General features: G+C 45.8%; 1 protein-coding gene across 2 annotated transcripts; it reads right to left on the bottom strand.

Moving 5' to 3' along the window:
- Window positions 1-222: 222 nt before the first annotated feature.
- On the bottom strand, window positions 223-23931 carry LOC142358800 (5-hydroxytryptamine receptor 1A-like). 2 transcript variants are annotated; one of them, XM_075410605.1, is made up of 4 exons: window positions 22646-23931; window positions 3925-4283; window positions 3486-3593; window positions 223-1667 (listed from the first exon to the last, which is right to left on the bottom strand). In XM_075410605.1, the coding sequence occupies exons 1-2, from the start codon at window positions 23733-23735 to the stop codon at window positions 4195-4197; spliced, it is 1179 nt and encodes a 392-aa protein (XP_075266720.1). In that variant the 5' UTR covers window positions 23736-23931; the 3' UTR covers window positions 223-1667; window positions 3486-3593; window positions 3925-4194. The 2 variants fall into 2 exon arrangements, with proteins under 2 accessions (XP_075266720.1, XP_075266719.1); XM_075410604.1 differs by lacking the exon at window positions 3486-3593.
- Between the last annotated feature and the right edge of the window lie 3401 nt (window positions 23932-27332).

Genomic DNA, 27332 nt, shown 5'->3' with positions numbered 1-27332 from the left:
GGCAGGAAATGACCAGGGCTGTCAGGTCAGACTGGGTAGAAAAGAATTAAAGTCTTCTCATATTCATTCAGCTCCCAATTACAGTTTATCAGCAAGAGAGCAGATCAGAAATTAGTTTCTTTCCAATTGGAGTTCTCTGCATACAGCCATGTGAGCCTTGGTGCTCCGCATCTAAGAAACAACCCTCGGTATTTAGTTACCTCAGAACAGTTTATCTGTCTGATCTACCTATTTCTTCTTATGATCACAGATTTGTTTAAATAAGAAAAAATAACAAAACATCCAGCCAATAAAAAATCTTTTGTTCAGTGTTTTATTTAAGTTTCAAGCAAAAATTTAAGCTTTATTCTTTTACCTTTCTTCAAGTATTTACCTGGCTTATTTCCCTTGACAGAGCAGTTTAGTCTGTGATAAATCCATCATATTTTGAAAGTTAACCTATCCAGACTTGAGTAGATCTATGAAGCTTGACACAACATATCTTTTCTCCTGAATATACTGTGAACTCAGATATTATGGTGTGTCTGTCTACTTTGCTGAATAGTTGTCTAAAAATGTTTTGCTGCTGTAAATAAGCTAAAGTCCTTTTCCCCCTCCCTGAAATAATTTTCAAGCCTACAAGGTAAGAATAATTTGCGTATTAGAATAAATGTCCATATTTTTTTATAATAAAACAGACAAAAGTAGTGAAATCTCTACTGTTCAGATGCAGAAAAGCTTTATATGGTCTGTTAATCTCACATCAGCCAAAGGCTTCCTCAGTAATCAGAAAAATACATGTTTTGGCTGCTGATGGAAAATGCCCAACACTTACAAATATTTTATTCCTTGCTTGTGCTATGGTCATGCAGAGGTACACACAACTGACAGGAACACAGATCAAAAAGAGTACAACAATGTACAAGAAAGACTATAGAATTTGTTGTAGACACTTCAGTAACAAGATCTTTTTTCTCTTTATGCCCATCCCATAGCTCTGGATTACCTACTTAAAATTAATGAAGTAGAGGCCCCAAAAAAGTACTCCGTTTACTCAGCTAACCAGTGCCACAGGCATGCTTCATACAGGTATGAAGGGTCCTTGTTTAAACATATGTGTTCAAAAGGAGGAAAATGCTTTCTGTTTTATATGAATCTATCCCATAGACATGTGTATATAATACATTGAAATATATACTTGCAGAATATCATTTACTATGCATTATTCAGTAAAACTATATAATCTAATATATAGTGTTATTTTAAACTTTCCTTTCTGTACAATTTGCAAGTATCCAAGGGAAAAAAAAAAGCTTTCAGGAGAGAAATTAGTTCAGTGACTTTAAAGCTTTTCTTCAGCCTCTGTTCTACTCTATGTGCAACACAGACACTGCTTCTAATGATTAATAATGCCAGACTTCCCAATGTCAACGATTCTGTGATTCGGTGACCGTAACGGCAGCAATTTTTCTAGAAACAGCAAACATCAAGAATACAAATAAAAGAGTCCCAGCTGAAATGTTCATCGAGAGCTGGTCTTGTGAGCACAGCAACAAGGTACTTGATGCTAAGGGCCATCAGTTCTCAAGCAGAAGCCAAGATCTCAGGAAGGCAGCTGGGACACACTTCTTTAAGGTCAGCAGTACTCAGCGTCTTCTGGGCCAGGAGGAAGCTTTGACATTCAGATCCTACAGCAACGATAGCAACATTTGTTAGTCCTGAGAGCAGATCTTCCTCTGGCGTGAACGGTCACAACTCCACTTAAATTAATGGAGCTGTGCCAAATTCCACCAGCTGAAGGATATCATTTGGGTCTTGATGTAAGGAAGATGAGGAGCTAAAAAACCAAGTACTAGCAAGTCTTAGATAAAGGACTGTATCAAGTTAGTAATGTACACTTTTTCTGAAAGAATTCTTGGTGTGGTTGCATGAATGGACTTTTTTTCTCTAGTAATCTTCAGTCCCTTTTCTGGGTGCAGAATATGCTCACTGACCATTAATCGGTGCTTCCTCTACTCCGTGTATCTTCCTCCCCAACCCTCAGCCTTACCAAGGAAACTACTGCTGTGCTTTCCTCAACACAGGGATTTCCTAACCCTTCCTCTGGTCGCAAAGGATGGAGGAGACTGCTTCCAGCACTCTGAAGCTCCTAGTCTGATGTACGACCTCCTGTATGACCATGACGGATATGGTTCAGATGAACTGTAGAAGGTGGAAGCAAGGGAGTGCTCTGGGTTTTCTTCTTAGCACAAAACCACTGCCAACACCTGCTTTGACTGACATGAGTGCTTGTGCTGCTGGATCTGAAAGGGGACACCAGTCCCTGTGCTGGATGGTAGAGAGCTGAGATAGCTGAAATTATAGTAATCTCCTCCGCCTTTTTTTTCCCCTGTTTTTCATTATTGTGGCAAAGAACAAATGAGGTTTCATTCCTCCTGCAATACTCAGCAATAGTAAGACTGAGTATTTTGAATATTCTGTGTAAATGCTCATGATAACTGCTGACCTCAATTAGTTTTTAGAAAAAAGAAGAAGAGGTTTTTATTCCCCCAGACTGTAGAGTAAATGCAGCTGGAGTTTGTCAAAGGTACCATTAGCAGAGATAAGACACCTCAGTTTTAAAAGCAAATCATGGTCTGAATGTCAGAAAAAGATGCAAAGTTCCATTATTCAAAGCTCTGCAGTTGTCCTTTGATCTGTCACTGGTAATTTAATACAGGGCTTTGCTGGCTCTGGTCGATTATTTTCCATTGCCGTTTCTGTTCTAAGTGGCTTCTTGCTTTTCAGTGTTTCGTGTATTTTGGTACAGTTTTCTTGAACTATAGGGCTGTAGAGATCAAATTCAACGAGAGCAGAGAGCTGATTTGCTAACACAATATTTGCAGCTGCAGTTAAATGAAAGCCATCATAACAATGTGCTCCTTCTGCCCACAATGCAGAAGCAATACTTCATTGATCACTTTTCAAAGAAGGCACAAAACAAAAAATAAAAGACTAATTTTGAGCTGGATTCTTGTTGCTTCTGACTGGGTAAAAAACATCCATCAAAATATAGCAGAGGATTTAAAACACTACTTGGCAAACGGTGCTGGGGAGGAACACGTGCTGCTTACTGCATGGCAAGTCAAAAAAGCAGCTCCCTGACGGTACCTGCCCGTGCCCTGTTTCACAGCAAATTTACACGTGGTAAGGAAGCCATGCACATCACAGGTCCTTATGGCAAGTGTGCCCTTGACTTCTGGAAGGGCAAATTGCATTGTTCATGCTTTCTGACCCTTCACAGTTTGTGCGAATTTTACTTAGGAAGGTCCTAGAGAGGTCCCGAATCGGGCCAGGCTCAGACACATTTGTCCTGGTACGTTCCCACTCAGGTCATTGACAGGTTGCAAGATAAGGCAGCAGGCTGGGGCCAGGTACCTCTCAGGCACTGCTTTCTCCCCCAGCAGCGACAGCGTCAATAACTTCCCCAAATCCCTGCTGCACAGCTGGGATATGTCCTCCCTTACCCGAGTTTCTCCTCCACCGGTCTTCAAATCCTCCCTCTCGCTTCTCCCATCAAAAAAAAGATTGATATCTGAAGTGAGGGTGGGGAGAAGAGGCAGATGAATGTCAGCCTGGAAAGCAGTAGGGAATCACTTTTAGTTATCCAAGCTGAAGGGCTGCCATACGAGCAGGCACTGGTTTAAAATACAAAAAATGCAGATGAACCGAGGGTGCAAGTCAAGCTTCTGCTAGGAAAGTGTTGATTTAGAAAATGAACCTCACAGTTAGACTTAGCAATGTTTTTGTCAGCAGTTTCAGACAGGGCTGGAAGGAGCCAAGAACAGCTCTGAGGCCTGGGGATATTCTGCTTTTAAGGAACCTAAAACCATAATACTTCCTGCTGTGTTAATTAGAACAAGTATTAAAAATAGCAGATACCAGCTCTTTATAAAGCAAGGTTACCTTTTGGAAGTGCACTCCACAGAGGTTGCTCTGGTGGGGAAGGAGAGAAGTCTCTCGTGGGTGGGCACGTGATGCTGACCATGACCGCTTGGGCTCAGGGGCACTTGTCCATCTGGACCGGGCTGCTCCAGGAACATAGGTCCCAAGACTCAGCAGGTGATTTGCTCTTCTCCAGGAGACAGTGGCACAGGGCTGAGGAAGAGGCAGCGCAGGCTGTAAAGGAGTCTGTGGCAGTCACAAACTGCACAGAGCTGGGTGGTGAGGGGTGGCTCAGAAATCATGTATTTTTACAAAACAAAATAAAGTCTTCCTCTTGTGCGTAAACAAGCAAAACCTAAGCAAGAGTCCGACTTTGCCACCTGCAAGATACAATAAGGCACAAGCAGAAACAAACAGGTTTTTGGAGACACAAAATTGCGGGTGTTTGAGAAAAACGCCATGCTAGGACAAACACCTTTCAGCTTTCCAGGATGTGAAAGCCACATGCAAGAAGCCCCTGCTTCCACGTTTTGCCTTCTTACCCTTCACTCACTCTCATGTGGAGAACATTTTGTACAACTTTAGATTCTTATGCCTATATCCACATATTCCTTGAAGTCCCCTGTGAAGTCAGTGCTCCATTCCCCTACCTGTATGACCTCTCTGTTTCCTTATTCACTCTGTGCGCCTGTTTGTGTTTAGAGCCTCCAAAGGCTTCGAGGTGTTATATGATACTGAGGGATATGACATTGTAACTAGAATAGCAGGATTTTCATTATTTACTCATTTTGCTTTGAAAATAGAAAAGACAGTGGGTTTTTTTCACAGAGGTTTAATGTCATGTTCCACACTAACCACTGAGTACTTGGGTAAGACATTCCAGTAACATTGCCTCACCAGCTTTAAAAAAGTCTCTTCCTGTACTCTGTTCATAATTTAAATTAAAAATATTAATCACCTACTATAAGGCCTAAACCACCTACTTCTTACTAAACCTAATTAAAAAAAAACTTTATCAAAGAAGATTTGAAGAATTCAATCCTATTGGACTGATGGAAATTTCTTGCCATTAGCCTACAACCACAGCTTGTAAAAGTGCTAAATTCTGTGGGGTTTGCGGCATCAGCACCTAGTTCAGCAGTTCAGAGCAGAAATTTTCTTGATTTTAGCTGATTTTAAAGTCTATCTCAACAACTGGGCATTTTAAAATTGAGAACTTGTTAGGAGCTGAGGGACAACTATACAGCACATTTACCTCTTATGCAGCACGTATGAGATGACAGGGAAGTATATTTTCCAATCTTAAATCCTGAAGTATATGATGACTGGAATTGGTTGGTTCACACACATAGTTTTCCTTGTAGAATAAGTTGATTCATTTAAAAAGCGAAATATTTTGATTATTTAAGAAATACTAAACTGTATATAAATTACATGTCATAATCATGTTTTAAAAGGATTATTTTCACAAAAAAATTAATTTCTTTATAAATCAAATAATAAATAAATTATTTAAATAAGTATGTCAAAAAGTAAAATTATTACACCAATTTTAAGTATTATATATGTTCATTTTTAGTTATGGTTTAAGTGAATGATTTGAAATCAATCAAATTGAATGGGGTCACCTCGAATGTCCCACCTATTTGCTCTTAACTAGCTCAAAACTGAGCCTAGACCTAGGAAAGGTATACACACATCAGAAGTGAATCAGTTATGACAGACAGATCTTTCCAAATGTCCCTTCCCCTTCAACCTCTTTTCTTCCAGAAAAGTCTCACTTAGTGGAATCATTTGTGAGAGGATCTGCTGAAATTTTTTCATTTAGAACATGTGTCCACCTAAAAAATTTCCTTTATTTCCTCTTCGTTGAACTTGATCTTTTGCTTCATGGATATCCCACCCAATATTCAGAGAAGAGACAGGAAAGCTTCACCTCAGCCCTAAATTTTCTAAGAGGTTCTTTATTTTTCATCAGCCAAAAAGGTTTTGGCTATGCTAAATCTGTAACATACAGTAGATTGCTAAGAACCTGATTTTACAAAGGGAAAATGAGGTCATGCATCAACATTCTGCTTCATTTTTTCAGTCTTATCTCAAAAGCTACTGTACTATGTCCTTAATCCTCTGGGGATGGATGGTTGTTAACCATAAATTGTCCTTGTATTTATAAGCTTTGCACTAAACATAAATGGCCTCCTTTTTCTAGCATAAACTTTCCCTCCTTGAATTCATTCTTTCAAAATAAAAACATAATTACCTAAGTATTCACATCTTTTACCTGATTCATTATCTGTCTACTGCTAAGGTCTTTTCTAAATGGCTTCAATGGTATTAAAGAATCCATAGGTATTTAAGACAGACATAAATGGAGGTGTCAGTTACAGTCATTTAGTAATATGCATGTCTTCCTTTTTGTAGATAAGCAAAGGAAAGCCCAAATTAAGATTTGCTTCTATCTAGTCCCACTCCTGCAGGCACAGTCACGCTTTATAGCTGTCTTTCCAAAATCCAGTACAGAACATGCTGCCATAGCATCGTAACGGTTCAACTAGGGAGCCCTTTCAATCCATGTATAATTTTTATAACTTGACTAAAGGGAGGTGAAAGTTACTCGTGTAGTTCTTAAAGAAAAAGAATTAGGAGTCTGCTAGATAGCCACACCCAAAGTATAGCTAAAATTTACTACATTGTTCAGAAGTCTCTCTTTCTACTAAAACCTGAAACTGATGAAGTCCAGGCTGATAATGAAAGGGAGCAAAGAAAGCGTATGAGATCTCTTTGCCTTTCTTTGTTAATCTGGCAGAATATTTTGGCTATGCAAAGAATGACCAGCTGGTGAGCAAAAGTGTGTCTGCTTTTGCCAAGGGGTACCTCAGACAATATGTGTTAACTGCTTTGCAAAAGTTTTATTTAACTTGGTCTGTTGGCCTGCAGACAAACAACAGACTTGCAGCGGATTTGCGCAAGGGAAATAGGAGCAGCAAAAGGTATAGGAAGGTGGGGCTAATTACTCCCTAGAAGGTGCTGAAGGAGAAAAGCAGCAGTAGCCCTCAGTAAAAACATTTCACACATGACATTTTAAAATGAGGCATTTATCTCTTTTAAATATCACATGTGTAGATTGCAGCTCGCTGCTTTACTTCCGTAACATGTGTTTTCAGTAAACACTCCAAGAAGTTATGGTACAATGATTCCAGTGGAAAAAGTGTTCAATTTCTGGGCCACAAAGCCTGGGAAACAGTCCTTACTTCCCCCATTGAACAAGCAATCAGCCAGGCTTGCTGATTTTCTTACTACATCAGGCACCTGAAAATACAGATGCCAACAGGAATAAATAACAGACATGGATGGTAATGACCATTTATAGTGCTGTTTTGGTTCAAGTAGGTTAATAGCAGTGACCTGACCATTTCTAATCAGCTACAGGTACGTCTAACTCCTCAGGACATCTGCTCACTTTTTTGTTTCTATTTAAAAGACAAAACAATATAAAAATAACCCATCCCATCCCAGGATAAGACAAACATCTACCTCTACATCTCTTTCACCATTTACAACACTGTTTTAACACTGACTTTTCATGTTTCTTGAGTTATAGCGATTGGCGAAAGTCAAATAAAATCCCTCGCCCTGCTGGGCCTCCTGCTGTGCCAAAAAAAAGGCCTGTCCTCTGACCCATTCAGCTGCAGGAGGGACTGCTGGTTGCTGGAGGGGAGCCAGCAGGTGCCTGGGGTCACACACAGCCAGCCCATGCACTGTTGTCGCTGCACAAAGCTCTTCTAAATGGAAGTAGTCAAGAAGGAGAGGGACAAAAAGGTCGATTTTCTTGACCAGTTGTTTTAACAGTCACGAATCGCCTTGGTCACCAATTTTATAGCAGTCGCAGCCAGTGTGTGAAGCTCACATCAATTGTTCGAGTCCCCATACACCTGCAGCGTGAGAATTACTTCCATTGACTGGTTAATTTTTGTCACGTTTTTTTCCTGACAATGGCCTGTTCTATCTGTATTATGCAAAGTGAGTAAGCTTCCACATTGTACATAACCTTCTTGCAACAAAACAGTAGACCTGCATCATTAAACAAGCCTTATTGTCTTCATATCAACAATGATCTCATCTGACATCAGGGACGGTGACTATGCTGCTAGATGAGTTTCTCCTGCTATATTAACCACCACTGATTTTGCAATTTGTTCCATAGGTTTTTTCACAGAAGAGAAATTGCTTCATTTTGTCAGTTAATGCTTATGGCAGAAAGCAGTTGAATTTGTTCAGGAAAAACAAGTCAAAATACCTCTGTTTTCTGTATTCAGAAATCTACAGGGAGAGTAGATGCTATTAATTCTTTAATAATTGATTCTGATGGCTACACATTTCTGAAAGCCAAGGTAATATATTCACGAGACTACAAAAAAAAACCAAGACTGAATGTGTGCCGTATTGTCCTTGTCTAGAAATGTATCAATCTGTGTGCAGTGAATCGCTGGTGGGCCATAAATTATGAAATGCTACAACTGCAGAACATTATGAAAACACACAACCCTCCCTGTGAATGGGAATGGAATAAAATTGGGGAAGATTAAAAGTAATAAACATTGAATACATGCCAGCTTATATTTGGTTCAAAACGAGCACTACAGTGTGAGCACTGGAAAAATGGTAAGTGGATTATTTTCAAAATAATTGGACCATCTTGGGTGATTTTTTAAAAGTATTAGGTGATCCTTTGGTTGATAAAGATTGTGGAGCAATAGTAGGTGTCACAGCTTTGACATGAGCAGCCCAAACACAAAGGCAAAGAGTAGCTCTGTCCAGGTATGCTCAGGTGTATGCTTCCTTCAGATCTTGCTGCACCTGTCTCAGAGGTCTAATGTTGGGGTGAGAGGCATACATTAAAGTACAGACTGTTAATGTTAGAGCTTTAAATTCACTTGTTCTCTGTACTGATCTGCCCTCATTATGGCACAGTTTATTTCAGCTGACTGAAATGGTCATTAACAGCCTTCAGCAATACTGTAGAAAGAGATGAAGTGGTTGGGCAAACATACTGTGTACCTGAAATACACTATGAAAGAAAAACCCCAACATTCATATAACCAAGAGTAAGACAAGGTTTTGGTCCCTTTTCTTATTTGTTTTTATTTGTATGTTGCTAACTACATCTTGTTAATAAGAACGTTCAGAGAAAGTTTGTAAAATTTTGTACCAGTGGTAACAGTTGTCCTTGCTCCTATTCAGAAAGCTCTTTAATTTTTTACAGTGCAACACACAAGGCTTTGCAAACAGGAAAAGAGACTAAATTAAGAGAAACAGTTTACTTATGTGTAAGGATCTGCATTTGATTAAGGGAAATCATTAACAGGTTGTTCAACATCACATGAATTACGGTATCAGGTATGTATAGATATTATACCTATAAACAATAATTAAACATGACTAAGTCCATTGATTCTTTTGATCTTGTTCATGCAGAAATGTACGATTCATTTTAGGCACGTTTTATACAGAAAAAAATGGCATGTAAGGAGTCATACAACATATAGAGCTGGCTAACCCTGCAAAAACATTTTTTACAAATAGCCATACTCTGAACCACAGCTCTTACAGCATTCTTAAATAGCTGTTTTGAACACATGCTTCAGTGGGGCTTTTGCATTCGGCAAAGGACAATTCCTCCCACAACGGTAGGTACTGCTCCTGAGGAAAGAGCACCTCCGTTCACAACTGCCCGCCTGCTGCTGCCACCCCTCTGCTGCCGTTAAACAGTCTGCTCTAATCCTGAAGCAGAGCCTCTGCTAAGTGACAGGGGCAATCAGCGGCACCCACAGATGAAGAACGGGAGGTGGGCAACAGCAGTGTTCATGAACACCCAAAACCAGAATGAGTTCACTGAAAGCTCTAGAAGAAAGTGCCCAATGTGACTTTCCAAACTCTTGGCAATGCTACAGCACCAGGCAGAGCTGAGTGTCACAACGGCGTGGAGTATGTTCATTAGTAGCCTGTGAGCAGAAAAAAAGAACTTAAAAATTCTCAATAATTTGTTCACAATGACAAATTCGACTTTGTTTCCCAGTAATACCTGTATCTCTGCTTCACCTGCCTTATGAAAATGCATAAGAAAAGCAAGTACTACAAGCGCTCAGTTTCCCTGTCATCCTGCTCTGGAAACTACCCTTCCACCTCAAAGCTGCAAGTAGTAAAACATGGATGAAGAGACCTGCACTTTGACCAGCTTTCACTGAAGTGGCCCATTTTAACGGACCTCTCAGATTTTTGTAGGAGGGCACTTTTGATACATCACTACCTCAGAGAGCATTCCTGGAGGAAATACTGTCGAGCCATTTACCAGCCCTCCTCTACAATAAATGTTGTTTGAAAATGACTCCTGGTTGCATGGCACTGCAAACCCCGTACAAAGGAACTTCTCTGAACTGTAAAGCAGCCTTAGCAAGGATGAAAACTGAGGGTAATGGGGGTTTAAACCCATGCTGAACCTGTAAATTATGCACCTGCAAAACACTAGTGTAAATCCGGATGCAGCAATGTGAAGCAGTTACTTGAATGTGGTGCCTTGACTTCCTGGGCAAACAAATGATAAAATACAACTTAGTGAGTTCTACATTCAGCTGCTATTCTAGGTGGAAAAATATTCCCTTTGGTTGTTTTTTCAGACACCTCCCTTAGATTCAGCTTCTGACTTGTGCAATTTACAGTTACCACAGTTTTGTGGTAAAAATGTAAGACTTCAAAGCTGGGTGTTGTAGCGCATTCGTCAGAGTCTGTGTCTGCTGGCGTACAGATAGCCATGCAGTCCAGCCAACCCTATATAGAACCCATTTGAATTAATATGGTCTGACTGCCTGTCTGCCAAGTCTTGCAGTCATAAGCCTTCATCCAAACTGTGACAAGTGGAAAAGACTATCTGGATCCAGCTCCATATATAAAACATTTCTCTCTAAGGGTTGTATTGCAGCCTGCAGGATATAGCACCCATGGAGAACTGGTGTGAGCATCTGTAACAATTGCTATACACAGGAAGCTGAAATGCATATGTGTGTATACATATATACATATATACGTATAATGTCATCTTATGATGCTTTCTCTTCACCAACACAGTGATAGAGAGATGGCCCAGGTCTGTTGGTAGAAATAGCTGTGTAAAACAGAGATTACCAGAATGGGGCAGAGAAGTAGAAACAGGGGAAGCTGAAAAGCCACAGGCTCCTGGTTCAGTGCAGGCAGATAGCGCAGCTCTCGGTCTTCATTTGGCACTTAACTAAACCATGCGACACTCTCTTGCCTGAAGACAGGGCACTGCATGTGAATAATTCCTTTCCTAACATTTAGCAACAGAATAAGAACAGTCTTCCTCCTGGTATTTTAAACCTTCTGCCACTCATGACAGCTACAAATGTTAAGATCAAAGATTTGCTCTGGGGAAAGGATTTGGTGCTTTTTTCCAGTGTGTCCTGCTCCATCTTGCCCTCTGAGACTTCTCACCAAAAACTCTTGTATATGCAAATTTTTGTATCTATAAGCAGACTGAGCCACAGGCATTTTGCCTCGGACATCACTACTGAAAACTGTTTCATGCATGCTGTGATTAACTTCCCAAATTATATTGAGTTTGATCCTTAACACACAAAACTAATGGTAGCAGGACACTGCCAAAACGTTTCTTAAAAATTAATCCTATCTGATTTTTAAAAATGCCAGCATGAATGAGATGTCTGATAACTGATGTTTACTTCATCGAATGCTAGTGCTGAGTGCATTAGGGGAGTTCTCTCCTCCTCATTGTTCCTTCTTCCAGAGACTGATTGTATCCCAGGCTGGTTTAACATTTGAATTTCATCCTGCTGCAATACATTTTTTATTAAACTTTTGTCTGGTTAGGGACAGGGATTAAGTGCTGATATTCTCCTGCATTCCTTCCTGCTGCTCTTACATGCACTGAAGGAAAAAAAATTAATCCACAATCACAAAAAAAACAGCAAAACTACCAAACACACACAAAACAATCCCAAAGGAACTGTGATTCCTGCCAATTACCGTGTTTTGATGGAGAAATAGAAAGAAAGGAAGAAGGCTGCACGGACTGTCCTAGACATTAGTGGCATCAAAGGATTAAATATGACTTGCTTGCTGTGCCTTGTGATTCTGATCACACAGATATCTTCAAGCTTCAGGAACAGAACTCTTTTTATCAGTATTTCAGGCTTTCAGGTAAGTTCAAGCCAAAACCCATTTTCTGCAGGAACTGCTGCAGGTGTCTCCCCCTTCTCACTGCCTTCTGACGAGCATCTAACCAGCCCCACGGCACAGTCAAACACCTTTCACCAACAGGGGTTCAGCGTGCTACCATGCTTGTAGCAAAGAGATATCTTGATTAGAACTAGCTGATTTTTTTTTTACTTTAGTAATGCAAGTGTTGTTTTCAATAACATTGACTGATCTAAATGTATATTTTTAAGTTTAAAATTACAATTTCAATCTACAACAAAAGTAGCTGCTTTTAGATTTTGAATTCAGGCATCCTATGACATGATGGTTTTTTTTGCTTTTTTACCTGCTTCCTCAGGAAAAAGAGAATGAAGTTGTGAGGAAGGAGAAAGATTTTGTTTTCTCCCTTCCTCTTCAATTTAAAGGCACATAGTAGGTGCACCTTAGTATTGATCTTCGCAGTCTTCAATGCCAGGGGTACTTCAGATGTCATACTTATGCCTTGACCTGAATAGTTCTTACATTCTGGTTTTATTTCAAATTTACCTTGCAGGAGAATGGCAGTCAGCTGTGCAGTTACCAGTGCCTTGAACTCAAGAGCAAGACAGAATCACAGAATCACAGAATGGTAGGGGTTGGAAGGGACCTCTGTGGGTCATCTAGTCCAACCCTCCTGCCGAAGCAGGGTCACCTACAGCAGGCTGCAGAGGACCTTGTCCAGGCGGGTCTTGAATATCTCCAGAGAAGGAGACTCCACAACCTCCCTGGGCAGCCTGTTCCAGTGCTCTATCACCCTCAGAGGGAAGAAGTTCTTCCTCATGTTCAGACGGAACTTCCTGTGCCTCAGTTTGTGCCCATTGCCCCTTGTCCTGTCACTGGGAACCACTGAAAAGAGCTTGGCCCCATCCTCCTGACACCCACCCTTCAGATATTTATAAGCATTTATTAGGTCCCCTCTCAGCCTTCTCTTCTTCAGGCTGAACAAGCCCAGCTCCCTCAGCCTCCCCTCGTAGGGGAGATGTTCCAGTCCCCTCATCATCCTTGTAGCCCTCCGCTGGACTCTCTCCAGTAGCTCTTCATCTTTCTTGAACTGGGGAGCCCAGAACTGGACACAGTACTCCAGATGAGGCTTCACCAGGGCAGTGTAGAGGGGAAGAAGAACCTCCCTCGTCCTGCTGGCCACACTCTTCTTGATGCACCCCAGGATTCCCATTGGCTTTCTTGGCAGCCAGGGCACACTGCTGGCTCATGGTTAACCTGTCGTCCACCAGGACACCCAGGTCCCTCTCCGCAGAGCTGCACTCCAGCAGGTCCGTCCCAAGCCTGTACTGGTGCATGAGGTTGTTCCTCCCCAGGTGCAGGGCCCTGCATTTGCCTTTGTTGAACCTCATCAGGTTCCTCTCTGCCCAGCTTTCCAGCCTATCCAGGTCACGCTGAATGGCAGCACAGCCTTCCGGTGTGTCTACCACACCTCCCAGTTTGGTGTCATCAGCAAACTTGCAGAGGGTACATTCTAACTCTTCATCCAGACATTCTGGCGCAGGCTGCAGCAAACATAACAATGAGCTGCACTCTGTGTGTGATACTTTGGGAGGAATACAAAGTGCTTGGTTTCAGATGCAAACTCTTTAAATTAAAGTGAGTTCTCTGGGTCTCTCAAGGTTATGTTCTTTGGAGGAGCTGGCATTTTTGTGTAGACTTTCCTGGGGAATTACATCCAGAAGAAAACATAACCAGTCAAGTTTATAATAAGCGGTATGTGGTATGGATCCACTCTACAAGCTTACTGACAGATTCTCGTTACAGCAACTACTGTCTCTATTCATGAGCAGTGATACCAAAATCCAGTAGCATTCCAGAATAACAACTATAATAACTGCCTTTAGAATTACAGATTTACCAGGCTAATTTATGACACAAGATAAAAGTGGTAAAACTCCACAAATATATTTTACAAATCCAACAAAAGGAAAAAAAAGCTAATCTTTATTCTGGCTGTAAAGACTTCTACTGCAGATTATATACGTGAATTGCTTTGCTCTCTATCATAATCTACTCTGTATTACATTGTATCACATTACTATTACAGCAACTAATCTCCTGCACACAATAAATCCTAAAATCCACCAAGAAAAGCAAAGGAAAAATTCAATTGTTCAATAAACAGGAAGCCTTCCATGCAAGGGAGCATGCTGACCATAACCGTCCTTACTCATTGAAACACAGCTGTAAAAGTTGAATGAATTATAACCGAAATGGCATTGCTTTTTTTTTACTCTTTATTTATCAATATCTGAAGGAAGTTCTTAGAATGAAATGTAATTGTGTCTCCTTCCAAGGCACAGGTCACTATCCTTTGCTTTTTCTTTCTCTTTTGTGGTAAAATACAGTTACTGAAGAATATAATGTTTCCAGACTGGAAAGGTGAGTCATGGTTGGGACTTCTGGTATTTGAGTGAAATAAAAAAAGGTCTATGTGACATATCAGCAGGCCATTGAAGTTCTCTGCTTGTTGCCATGCTGGTGCATTTCTGATTAGCCCACAATCCACTGCTAGTTTTCTCTCTTAGCAAGTTATCACCTTTGTCTTCAGCAACCTAGTAATGTTTCCTAGGGCAGCATTAGACTGATTTGGAAGTTGCAAGTAAACAAAATACTTGTAAAATCAAGCCTTACTCATTTTTTATTTACAAAATACTTCAATTCCAAACATAATTTGTCTACTTCTTCTTCACATGGTTTTCATAAATACTGTCACTTTTTACAATCATGTGTACAGATATGTAAATCCCTTACTTCGCAGTGCGAGTGATGCAGTTTTCCATGGACTGCATGCCAACACCAAGACTTAGCAGTGGGTAGGTACTGCAGTATCCTACTGGCAGCCAGGAGCTGCACCAGAAGTTTTGCTCCCAAAGCAGGTCACTTGGGCAGCTGCCCACACCAATGGAGAGATCCCTGCAAAGACAGGGATGTGTGTTCAGCCTTGGCATCCTTCGGCGATGGGGACTGCAGAGGCACATCTAAGTGCCCACCTCTCCTATGAATAGCACTGCTGCCTCAGAAACTCTTGTGCCTGGGCAGTCATTGGATGGGGAGAAAACAGTTTAGCCAAAACACCTGTTTTGTATAAAATACATTACTTTTCAAATGAGATACTATAAAATTCTAAAACTTCAGTAATTTGTTTCATTTCTGAGTGTGGCTAGTGCCTCTTACATGACTATTTTCACATGATTTCATTATGCCAATATTAGCAATGTGTTATGGGACATAAACTGTGTCTATGCCATAAGTCACTAAACACAGCTGCTACTTCATATTGCTTGAAACATTTTTCTCCACTGAGTGGCTCATAAAGGAGATGATTATATCTAGGTGAGACAAGATGATACTTGTCTTTCATTTTAATAACTTAAAAAATCTTTTTATGCTGTTACATTGACCTTTTACAACTGATCACATTCTGTTGTGGTGCTGTGAAAAGTTGCAACATTTTCAAAAATATTCCACACACATTTAGTTAAATTCCATAGGGAAGCATTGTTTCGCCTGTATCTACTAAAAAAGCCACAGCTATGTAAACTGGTTGATGGAGAGACAGAGTGCTTGTCACCCTCTGTTTCCCTTGCTGAAGCAAGACTAGAATTTGTGCTAATCCAATTTCTTTTTAAGTTTTATGGAAGTGCAGAAGAAAATGAGTCTTCAAAGACAGATCTCATAGTAATTTCACAGCAGTAATTTTGAAAAACTGAAGAATTTTTTCCCAGCAATTTTGAGCAATTGGCTGACTTGCCCACAGGAAAGGGGAGAAATAAATTCTGAAGGCTACTGAAAATGGCATTTTCAGGCAACCAGCCCAAGGATTTTCACAGCAGATGTCTGTAATTGAAGTACAGTGAGGAACATTGCCTCTTTGACCCATATGGTGTTTTGATTTAGTGCACGAGCACTGAACTATGACAACGTAAGGTAGCCTATCAGCTGGCTCAAGAAAGAATAAACTAAATTCATGTCTTCTGCCATTCTTCTGAAGACAGCAATGTTCTTCAAGTGACAGACTTGATCCAATTAGTTTCCTACCTTTTTTTTTTCTGTCTGGATATTTCTTCCTTTGCATAGAAGATGGATAAAAGAGGGTGTTAGGCTTTGCGAGGAGAGCTTTGAACCTGGAAGTTCACAGTTTTTCCTCCAAGTCTATTGCTATCTAATCACACATGCACATTATGGGAATAAAGACATACATGATATTAAAGAAAATAGCTGTGTATCCTAAGCGTAACTCCTATCAAAAAGGACAAATTCTACACCTATTTTGCAGTTAAACAAGCTTTTCTGATTTGTTACAGAGCATTTATTCTCTTGAGGTGTAAGAAAAAGCCAGAGTCTTTAAACATTGCACACTCTTGGACATCAAAAGTAGCGAATCAAGCCAAACCCAAAAGGGTGTTACTGTCCCGCCTACATCAGCTCTCCAGCAGTTTTCAGCTCTGCTTGGCTAGAACCGCAGGAGCTCCAGGCAGCCCGGACAGTCAAGGCCGTTTCGGACAAAGAGACAACCCCTCGCGGATGTGTGCCACTAACTCCATGTCATCAGTGCCGAGGCTCGAGCCAGAGGCTGGGAGAGAGTCCATGAATGAGCATTCAAAGGCAGGAGGAAAAGCCACCTGCCTGGCTTGCCCAAAGCTGGCAGTAGCTCTTAGTACTGGGCACAGTGAAGACAAAGAACAAAGTGCGCTGGAAGCAATTTTCAATGGGCAGTTTGACCAGACCAGACCCTCTTCGGCTCAGTGTTGGCCTGGCCTGAGGTTTGTAATAGTCCGCCCAGTGTGACAAGAGCAGTTGTCTCCATTTCAGGAGCAGATATTTCTGAGACTGCTCTTCAGTGTCAAGCCTCCTCTCCAGAAGCAGGCTGAGCTGACTCTCTGTCCCAAATGCTCCCACTTTCTGACTGCTCCTTTCTTGCCTTCAAGAGACCGCAGGTGCCAAAAAGCTCCTCCAGGGCAAACCCCAAAGACTATCAGAAGCAACTCTCCCGTGGGGCTGTTGCCTGCACAGTCCCATGTGAATTGCTCATGTTGTTCACCACATATGGGAAGCCAGAAAAAGAGGCTGGACAATGGTGGAAGCCGAAGGGCCACCAATTTGAAGGCAACACCCAGCCTGACATTTCACTGGCATTTTTCCACAATCTCTGCCTGAGATCAGCACCTGGATGACAGGCAGCAGGCCAAACCTGAGTCCAGGCAACACCCCCGAGTGTGGTCCAGGTGCTGTATCTGATGCTTCCTGTGTCTGTCTTCAAATCCAAGCCAGCTTCCCTTCACATGGTAGCAGCATTCTTCCAAAGCCTGTCTAGAAATGAACGTCTACTGAGATCTTGACTTCCAAGACATAATGTTTACATGTCAAATTTGACTACTGCTCAAATATTTCATAACCTACTTTGGTTCAAAAGACTTACACGTGGAAAGCAGAGGACCATTATCTCTATTTTTTTTAGTCACTGGGCAGTGTAAAATCCTAACCAGCTGCTTAGGTATCAAACTGAATAATGACTTTTGCCTTCTGAGCCACTTGAACAAAAGATTACGGTATAAGCCAACTCTGTCCTACCAAGCTGATTTCAGTTTAAAGATGGGATTGCGCATGACACTCCCTAGTGAGGATACGTGTGAAATGCTGTAGTGTATGCTGTGTGATACTCCCCCCAGTCCATTCTGTACAAAATCCCGTAGGCCTACGTCCGCCCACCAAACCAACCGCAGCAGGAATGCCAAGAAGTAGGAACAAGGTACAAGTTAAAATAGGCCACAGATAACACCTTTAGCTTACATCATCCTCCTCGCTTCTGTGTGTAAGTTATGGTTCAACAGAGTGGGTGTAAATAGCTCTGAAATGTGAAAGTCGATTTGGAAGGATTATATTGACTCTGCTTAATAGCAAAGGATGCCTCCAGTGCTGTTTAGCACAAACAACAAAATAAGACATTATTACAAAGGGAGAAGATACTGACCTCTGCTTGTGCTGGCCAGCATTTTCATCACAAGACTCTCGTGCCTTCTTTGTCTGTCAGTTTGTTTGTAAGAATTTTTTTTCCTTTTTAAGACTCTCACTATTTTCAGTAGGTCTGTGTAGCTTGCGAGAGCCATCTGGATGGTCACGTGCCTTTTCCTCATTTTTTTGTAGTCCTATCAGATTTTGTTCAGGTTTAGTAATTTTTAAAATATTTTATAATCCATCTGTTTCACATCCCTCATCTACATTCTACAGGACAATGCTGACAGCCTGCCAAACTAACTTGGCACAGACATCTGCAAGGCTGGGATTTGTGGCCACATGTAAATGTTTGTAAGCGTTGAGTCTCCAGCCCTTCACATGCCCGAGCATTTGCCTTTTCTCTTAATTGAGCAAGGTATGAAAACATCAACAAATCTTCCGTCCCTCACTGCCCAAGTCAAGAAGCCATCCCTTTAGGTCAAATAGTTCAGACTATATTCTTGCTGTGGAAAGGATCATCCACCAGAAGTTTTTTGCTTCCAGTCCAACAGAAGGAATTTCACGCTGCGGAGCTGCCTGTCTCTGTGGCTGGAAGTCACGTGGGCTGCCTACAGAGAGCAGGAGCTCAGGTGCAGGCAGCAAGACAAGGTGAGGATCACAGCAACATATACCCAAGCAGGGTGACCTGGGCTAAGATCCAGAAAGAGAGAAGATACAGTATTTTTTGAGAGTATGAGAGGTGTGATCGCTTCTAGATTTCACAGAGCCCCACCAGGACTGTTTGCATGCTACACAACAGCCATTTTGGATTTTCTCCAGCTGTATCCAAAGAGGTAATAGCCACCCATACTGTCAAAAATGCTTCTCCAAGCAGCTATGAACCAGAAACTCAGCTGCAGCATCCTTTTCTGTTTCTTCTCTCTGAGGGATAAATTTCTTGGTTATGTGTTTTAACGTAAGACTCAAAACATTGCCTTGAGCAATGTTCAAAACTGCAGACTCTAAAGACCAGGTTTTTAAACTATGAGGAGATAGAGGGGAGCATTTGTTTGGGTGATTTTGTTATTGCTTCTGCCAGACTTACAGCCACGTTTCTGTCAGGACGGGAATGATGGGGAAAAGTAGGTGCTCTTAAACATTTTACGGGAAAGATTTCTATTTAAATAGGAGAAATTGAATGGTCACAAAATCCATTTTGCAGTTTCTTCCAGCATAGATTGTGCCAGCACATCTTTTGCTTTTTCCTAGACCTTTGTCTCCCCATCCCCAACCATAAGTACTGTTGGACAGTGCACGTGTGCTTGGCTTGTTCTGCCAGTGCTTCCTGTCAGATGTGGATTCAGACCCAAACTCAGCCTGGACTGGAGCCACAGAGCAGAGAACATTCAAAGTTATGGAACTTCCTTCTTGTTTTACAGCAGGCTAAAGAAGCATTTTTAAAGGAAGCAAAGGTTAAAGCCCTTCTTCGCCCATCTTTGGTATTCACAACTGACTCAAGTCTTTAAAACTCAATTTTCTGCAGCCCTATTCAAAACATAGAACCTTTCACTGCCTATTTGGATTCTTCTCTGTTCATTGCTTGAGCTTCCATAAGTCCTTTAAAACTGAAGAAGCTCTCTAAACTGTGAGGAGGTTGCTCGTTAGTGGAGCAAATACAATACTGCGACCAACCACAAATCTTCATTTAATGTAGCATTGATTTCTCCCTCGAAAAACAGTAAATCCACTGTTTGGTTAGTTTTTTTTTAAATCTCAGTGGAAATGAAATTAGGACTTTGAAAACTACAGCACAAAAACAAAAAGCCCCGTCCTTTAAAGCAGTCCGTTCTCTCCGCATCACGGAATTTAATAAGGGGGAGAAAAAAAAAACGAAACAGCCGAGAGAGCAGGAAGCGTAAAGCCGCTCAGAGTACCACCGTCCCCGGCTGGACGGGGCTCCGGCGGACCCTCCGCCTGGCGGAGGCTGGCAGGGGTCCGGGGCCGCTCCCTCCGTCCCGCCCGCACCGGCAGGCAGGCGGCTAAGCTGGACGGGGACGGGGGGACGGGGTGGGGACAGAGGCAGGTGGAGGGGGCACAGGAGCTGCACCCCCCCTTCCCGCCCTGCCCGATGCGGCTCCGGGTGGGCCCTGCCTGGAGGTCCCGGGGCTCCGGGCGGGGGGCGGGCGTCCCCCCTCCCGCAGCCAGGTGCCAGCCCTCCGGGCGCAGGGAGGGACCCCGGGCGGTCTGGCGTGCGGGGCCGGAGGGCGGCCGTGCTTTCCCAGCTGCGATCGTTCCCGAGGAGTTTGCAGGAAAGAAAAAAAGAAAAAAAGAATTTTGGTTTTATTTTAAAAAGAAGGGCAAAACGTGCAGAAACGCACTCGCTGGAGTCGGCGGCACTCGGGGGAGGGGGCACCTCTCCCACCGTCACGGCCCGGGCTCCCGTCCCCCTCGGATCCCTGCTCCCGTCCCCGCACCCGCTCCCGCCCCCGGCCCTGTCCCGAGGAGCCCGGCGGCTCTGCCCATCCCGCACCCCAGGGCGGGTGTCGGGGTCCCGGAGTCGCGGTACGTCCCAGCGCTCCGGAGAAGCTCCGTCTCCCTCCGATGGCCGCAGGCGGGCTCTTCGGACAGGCCGGCGCTTCAGGGGTATCTGGGACACACGTGGTTAGGAGCGATCAAAGAGGATATACGATCAATGATCACTTTAACTGCGAAAATGAGGTCAAAGAAGATTTTCAGAAAATCAGCTGTATATCTGAGGCTGTTAAAAGCACTATTGTCGTTTAATATCAGCGGCTGAAGTTCAGAAATGACCGGACAGTTACATTCACGCGACGCACAGATTTAACATTCCCGTTTACCTATAGGTAACACAGATTACACAAAAATAAACAGGAAAAAAAAAATAAATATGTGTGTATATTTGGTCAAGCATTCACTTCAGGCTGCCCGCGGCAGCATCCTCCGGCCCGACAACGGCCCCAGGCCCCGGCCGCAGCCGGGGAAAGAGCCGGGGGCACGGCGGGGACGGGGCAGGGCGGCCGGCCGGGCGGAGCGGTTGTGTGTCCGGCAGGGCTGTCCCGCTCCGGGCCCGGGCCGGGCGGGGAAGGAGAAGGAAGCACCCCGGGTTTCCCGGGGCCAAGCAGCTGGGATCGCCGATGGGGTGGGAGGGGGGGTATGGAGGGGATGGATGAGAGACCCTGGCCCGTCGGAGCCGCGCCGGGACGCCCAGCCGCTGCGGAGCACACGGCGGAGTCGCGGCCGATCGGTTGGGTTCGGTTTGTTCTTGTCTGTGGGTTGGGGTTCCCACCCCCCCATCACCCCCGAGCAAAACGGGCCGCAGCTGGCTGCCTCCGAAGCAACCGCAAAGTCTCCGGAGAAACTTTCAAGCGGCTTATTAAAAAAAAAAAAAAAAAAAAAAAAAAAAAAAGTAAGAAGGAGGAAAGCAACGCTACCCCGCAGGCTGTTGGAACTCCCTGTGCCGCTGCGTGCGCGGCGAGCTCAGAGCCAGCTGCACAGCGCCAAGCCTTTCCTCGGTGGGAAACCCTTGGTCAAAGGCATTTTAAAAAAATATCCCCGTATAACGAGGCGTGCGGTTGTGCTTGGAGCCGCATCACCTCCGCGCGCTCTGACGAAGGGAAGCCCGGTGAACTGGAAGGTCCTAGCGTAGCAGGAGAGCTGTTAGACAGACATAACGCAGACGGGGGTGTTGCTCTAACGTAGCTTGCGAGGTGACAAAACACGGTCGCTTTTCCTCCTAGGAAAATCCACTCGATGGTTTCACAGCCCGGGAAGCGAGGAGCCCGAAGCCCCTTCCTCCGCTCGGGAAGTGGCCTCCATCCTCCATACTCACACCGCCAGACCGAGCTCGGGCTCTGAGCCCCCCCGCCGCCTCCTCGTCAATCCGAGCGAAACCCCCGACGCGGCGGCTTTCTGCATAGGGTGGTTTATTTTTACCGATGCTACTCGGGCAGACACCGTGGTTTACAGCGACCACAAGCAACGACCTGCAAACCCTAAATCTGCCCAGAAGGACGGGGGGGGGGGGGGAGGCGGGAGCGCCGGCGCCCGGCAGCGGAGACCCGGCGGGGCCAGGCGAGGCGAGGGCCGCCGCGAAGCCGCCCCTCCCCGGCCCGAGGGTCCCCCCGCCGTCCCCGGTGGACCCCTGCCCTGCCCCGCGGGGCTTGTCCGACGGGCGGAGGAGCGAGGGTACTCGGGCACGATGCCGAGGGGGGGATCCAGGAGCCCCCCGCTCTTCTGCTGGCGTCGGGGGGGGGGGGGGGGGGGAGGCTGGGCGGGGGAGGAAGGGACACCGCGGCGGGGACAGCCGGGCGGATGGAGTGAGCGGCACGACCCCCGCTGCCCCCGTCCCGGAGCATCGGGCTTCACTGCCTGCAGAACTTGCACTTGATAATTTTCTTAAAAGCACTTTGGAAGTCTTTGTTGAAATAGGCATAGATGATGGGGTTGAGGAGGGAGTTGGAGTAGCCCAGCCAGTTGATGACTGCCCCCAGCCACTCGGGCATGTAGCACTTACTGTCACAAAAGGGTAGGACCAGCGCCACGATGAAGAACGGCAGCCAGCAGAGGATGAAGGTCCCCATGATGATGCCCAGGGTCTTGACAGTCTTCCTCTCGCGGGACAGAGCCATCCTCCGCTTGGCCTCCGTGTTCTTCTCGTTGCGCCTCTCGAAGGAGGGGGGCGGCGGGGAGCCACACGCTTCGCTGGGCAGCGGCAGGTGAGTCTTGGAGGAGCTGCCGCAGCGCTGGACCTCGATGATCTCAAGGGCGGCCCCGTCCTCGCCCAGTCGCACCGCGCCGTTGACACAGGCGCCGGGCTTGGGCTCCACCGTCCGCCGCCAGCTCTTGCCGGGCTCCCCGTTGCTCTTCTTCTGCAGGGCGGCCGGGGAGAGGGTGAGGCAGGTGTCGGCCATCCTCTTCTTCTCAGCTTTCTTGACGGTCTTGCGGATCCTGAAGCGGGCCGCCTTAAAGATGCGGCCGTAGAGCACCAGCATGAGGAAGAGAGGGATGTAGAAGGCGCCGAAGGTGGAGTAGATGGTGTACCCGTGGTCCTTGCTGATGGTGCAGGCATCGGGGTCCGAGCGGTCCTCGGGCGTCCTCCAGCCCAGCATGGGCGGGATGGAGATCAGGAAGCCGATGAGCCAGGTCAGGCTGATGAGCGCGGCGGCCCTCCGGGGAGTCCGCTTGTTGACATAGTCGATGGGGTCCGTGATGGCCCAGTACCTGTCCAAGGCGATGGCGCACAGGTGCAGGATGGAAGAGGTGCAGCACAGCACGTCCAGCGAGATGAAGATGTCGCAGGTGACCTGCCCCAGCGTCCACTTGTTCAGCACCTGGTAGAGGGCCGCCATGGGCAGCACCAGCACGGACACCATGAGGTCGGTGACGGCCAGCGAGCCGATGAGATAGTTGGCCACTGTTTGCAGGGAGCGCTCCAGGGCGATGGCCGCGATCACGCAGGCGTTGCCGCTGACGGCGCACAGGATGAGCGTGCCCAGGAGCAGGGAGGTGAGCAGCTGGTAGCCCAGGGTCACCTCGGCGAGGCCGGGGCCGCCGGGCCCCTCGGGGGACCGCGCTGGGGAGGTAGTGTTGTTGGCCACATCCATGCCGGGCAGGGGTCCGGGGAGGGGGGGTGAGGAGGGGTCCCTTCAGGAGACGGGCATGGGAAGAGGCGCCAGTCGCTTGTGCGCTCCCCGGGCAGGAGGCATCTCCGCCCCGTGCGCTTCGGCCACGCCGGGCAACCCCCCCCGTCCTCCGCCACCCCTCCCTCCCCTATATAGCGCGGCGGGAGGCGGCCGGGGCTCGGAGGACGGCGGCTGTCTGAGCCGCCCCGCGCCCGCCCATCCCCACCGCCCCTGCCCAGCGCGCAGCCCCGGGCGGCGGGGGCGGCCCTCCCGGCGCCGCTCGCCGAGCCGCTGCCCCCTCGCTCCGCCGCTCTCCCGCGCCGCTCCCACCTGCTCTGCCGCTCCGCTCTCCCCTCGCCTTCTCCCTCCCCCCTTCCCCTCCCCTTCCGTCCCCCCCCCCTCCATCCCGCCCTTCCGCGGCGGGGGGGGGGGGGGGGGGGGTGTCTTGCCGGGTCCCCTCCGTCCCCCGGCGCCGCCGGCGGAGCGGCCCCGCGGCCGCCGCTGTCCATCACTCCCCGCCGCCTCCTCCCCTCTGGGGGGGACGGGGACGGGGACGGAACACGACACACCGCTGAGAAACCCACCGCGGCTCCCCCCCCCAAACCAGCCCCCGCCCCCTCCAAATCTCCTCCCCGCAGCTCCGCCCCGGGCAGCGGGTGCCCTTGGGGGGGGGGGGGGCTTCCCCTCGGGACCAACGCTGTGTTGTGCGGGGCGGGGAGGGGCTGTCTGTGGCCGGGGCGGGGGGCACCGCGCACCCCGGCGATGCCCGGGGAGGGGGGGGCGGCGGGGCGGACGAACTACAGTGCGACGTGCGGTTGGAGTCACCGGGCTCTCGAGGCAGCAACAAAGATAAGAAAAAAAAAATAAAAGAAAAGAAAAAATAAATAAAACGCGTTACATTTCCTCCCGGCAGGAGGGGGAAAGGCTGAGTCTGAAAGAGAAATGAGAAAAATATCTCTGGGAACGATCTTGAAGAAAAGAAAGAGTGTCGGGCTGACACATCATAAGCAAATCAGTTAATATCCAGTAAACAGAACAAACAGTCACAAACCTGGGAAACATCTGTCATTTTAAGGGGGGGGTGGGGGCGTTATTGACAGGCTTGACTCTGGCTGTCCGTGAGAGGTAAACGAAAGTCCTTTGACATAACTTCTGTGGCCGGCTTTCCGCTACCTTGCGGCTCAATATTTTTAACGATATGAGATCTTTCGGTCTGCTTTGTGATTGTGCCACGCAAGCTCAGAAAACGCAGAAAGCCAAGTAAGTAAATGCCGAACGGGAAGACTTGCCAGATTCTAAGTTAATCAAACTTGGGACAAGGAGCGCAGAGCCTGGCTTGCACACGCTCAGGTTTACTCCTCCCGGTCGGCACTTAAAAAGAAGGATGAGTTCACAACTTGCTCAGCGTTTGGACAGATTTTGGCCCGTTCCTCTTTACGAGGGGACCAGGCTACCTTTCTCCACGCCTAGGCTTGCGATCTTTGCTGTAAACGATGCAGGCGCAGGGCGGAGCAGAGCCGGCTCCTGCGCGCCCGTTGTGTTGGCCGATCTCACTAGCTTTGTGCCCTGCTGAATGAAGACTCACCCCGCTGAGAAACAGACAAACCTGCTGAGACACAGACAATACGTAATCGATATTTAAGTATGCTTTGCTCCTTCACCACCAAAACCTACTTTCTTTTCAACGTCTCCCTCAACTGCAGGGCAAGGATGGCTGCTAAGCAGCCCGCCTATTTCAAGACCCGTTCCCTCCAGTGAAATGGAAGTTTGTACTTCTTGCTGTTCAGAGCCAGCCGGATTCAACGAAGAAAGTGCAAGTCTGGGAGGCAGGAAAATCTCGAGGATTGTCCCAGCTTTTTTGCACGGTGGCGTGCAAGTCATTAGCCTAATTAGATTAGCCTGAAATTAGCGTTTCAAAGCCGGGGGGGATGCAGGTTTTAGGAGTCCACGAAGAGCTCTTGAGGAAACTGTTTCCAGAAGTGTTTTGCGCTGACACGGCCAAGCGAAGTCAATCCCCGACACTTCTTGTCGAGAAATTCCAGTGGGGAAAAGTCGACAGGATTCTTTTTCAATTGAAATCTTTTAAATCGGCTTTACTTTTTTATTTTTTGTTCAGAGACTGAAAGTCAATTCACTCTGAATTAAATTGAGAGGCAATTTAGGCAGTCATGGAGGAAGGGGAGGGAGTAGGAGGTGGAAGATGCAGACGAAGGCAAAACTCGGTCTTTTGATGTGATAATGTCTTTAATCCTACTAAGCATTTGAACAGCAAAACGCTGGTTAAACTTTCAAGCAACTAAATGATGTGCTAATGTCTTTAGATAACCTAGGTGAAGCACCTAGGGCAGTTCTTTAAGGAAAGCCATAGCCTCATAAAATCCAAGCTGACTTGAGAACAAATGAAACCCTAACACCACACACCCTTAAAAAGTCCAATTAAAATATTAATGTTATTCAGCTATGACACAGCTGCAGCAAACAACAGATTCCTTAGTAAGTATAAAAAGAAAAAGCATTATCAACTGTGGTGGAAGATGTTTTCCTGAGCAATGTCATTCTACACATTTCAAAAAAAGGGAGAGCTACATATTCTTCATGCTCTCACACTATGATTGTATTATCTATTTGCCAAAGTAAAACTGAAATGATACAATTTGATCGCATCATTTTTTTCATGTAGTTGCCTGTTATACTTCGATTTGAAAAGGATTTTGTTCTTGGGGTTTTTACTATTCACCAGAATAAGACACCACATTTCTGTTATTAAAGAAATTATATTCCAGTAATGGTTTCAAAATGAATAGGCTTTAATAGGGTGCTAAGGAAATTAACGATTTCAGTTCACTGAAACTGATCCAGTAGGTGCAGTTTTCTGTGAGAGAAGTTCCAAACGGGTGGAAGGAAAACTGCCAAGAGACAACCTACCAACTACAGCCTTCTTCAATTTTCTCTTTAGGCATCTTGGCAATACAGCCAACAGGAATTAGCACTACTCCACACTGTTCAAAACGTTCTGAAGAATAGCTATGACTTTAAAATACAGGAAATCAAACAAGAATTTAATGGCTGAAGTGACTATATCGTTGAAACTCATCGCTTTCACACAAGCACACGCATTTTGCTAAGAGATTCACTTCAGGATACCTGCTTCCACCTTTCATAAAGCACAAAACATTTCACAGTACATTAGTATATTTAAGCTTTGTACTGTAAAAGAGCAAAAGCTATAGGAAGGGGACAGAGAAGTTTCAGGCCGTTGCTAGTGTCGTAGCTGCATAGATCTCAGCCAGATTGCTCTGGCTCAAAATGAGTCCAAATGTGGCCGTCTGTTTAGTGCTGGCTTTGTGGACAAGATGAACCAGCCAGGAATTTAAGTAACTTTCAGTACCAGTAGCAGAACTGTTCCCTGTGTCCTGTTTCTAGCTATGGCCAGTGTGTGAAGCCCTGCACGTCCAACTCGTATATATGAAGAGGGGGAAAAAAATCCCACTTGAATCCTACAGTTCATCTGCTCAGAATCAGTGGACTCCAAATGCAGTGCAATAGCACAGTAAGCAAGCCTATGTTCTCAAATTCTGG

Source organism: Opisthocomus hoazin, chromosome Z, assembly GCF_030867145.1.
Source record: "Opisthocomus hoazin isolate bOpiHoa1 chromosome Z, bOpiHoa1.hap1, whole genome shotgun sequence".
Taxonomy (NCBI): domain Eukaryota; kingdom Metazoa; phylum Chordata; class Aves; order Opisthocomiformes; family Opisthocomidae; genus Opisthocomus; species Opisthocomus hoazin.
The sequence above is the reverse complement of the archived record's forward strand: the minus strand, read 5'-3'. Positions and strand labels throughout refer to the sequence as shown.

Coding starts and splice junctions, on each gene's coding strand:
- LOC142358800 (XM_075410605.1), bottom strand. CDS start 23,735: ATGGATGTGGCCAACAACACTACCTCCCCAGCGCGGTCCCCCGAGGGG. Junction 4,284..22,645: donor GGTCCTACCCTTTTGTGACA/GTAAGTGCTACA, acceptor TGTATCTTGCAG/GTGGCAAAGTCGGACTCTTG.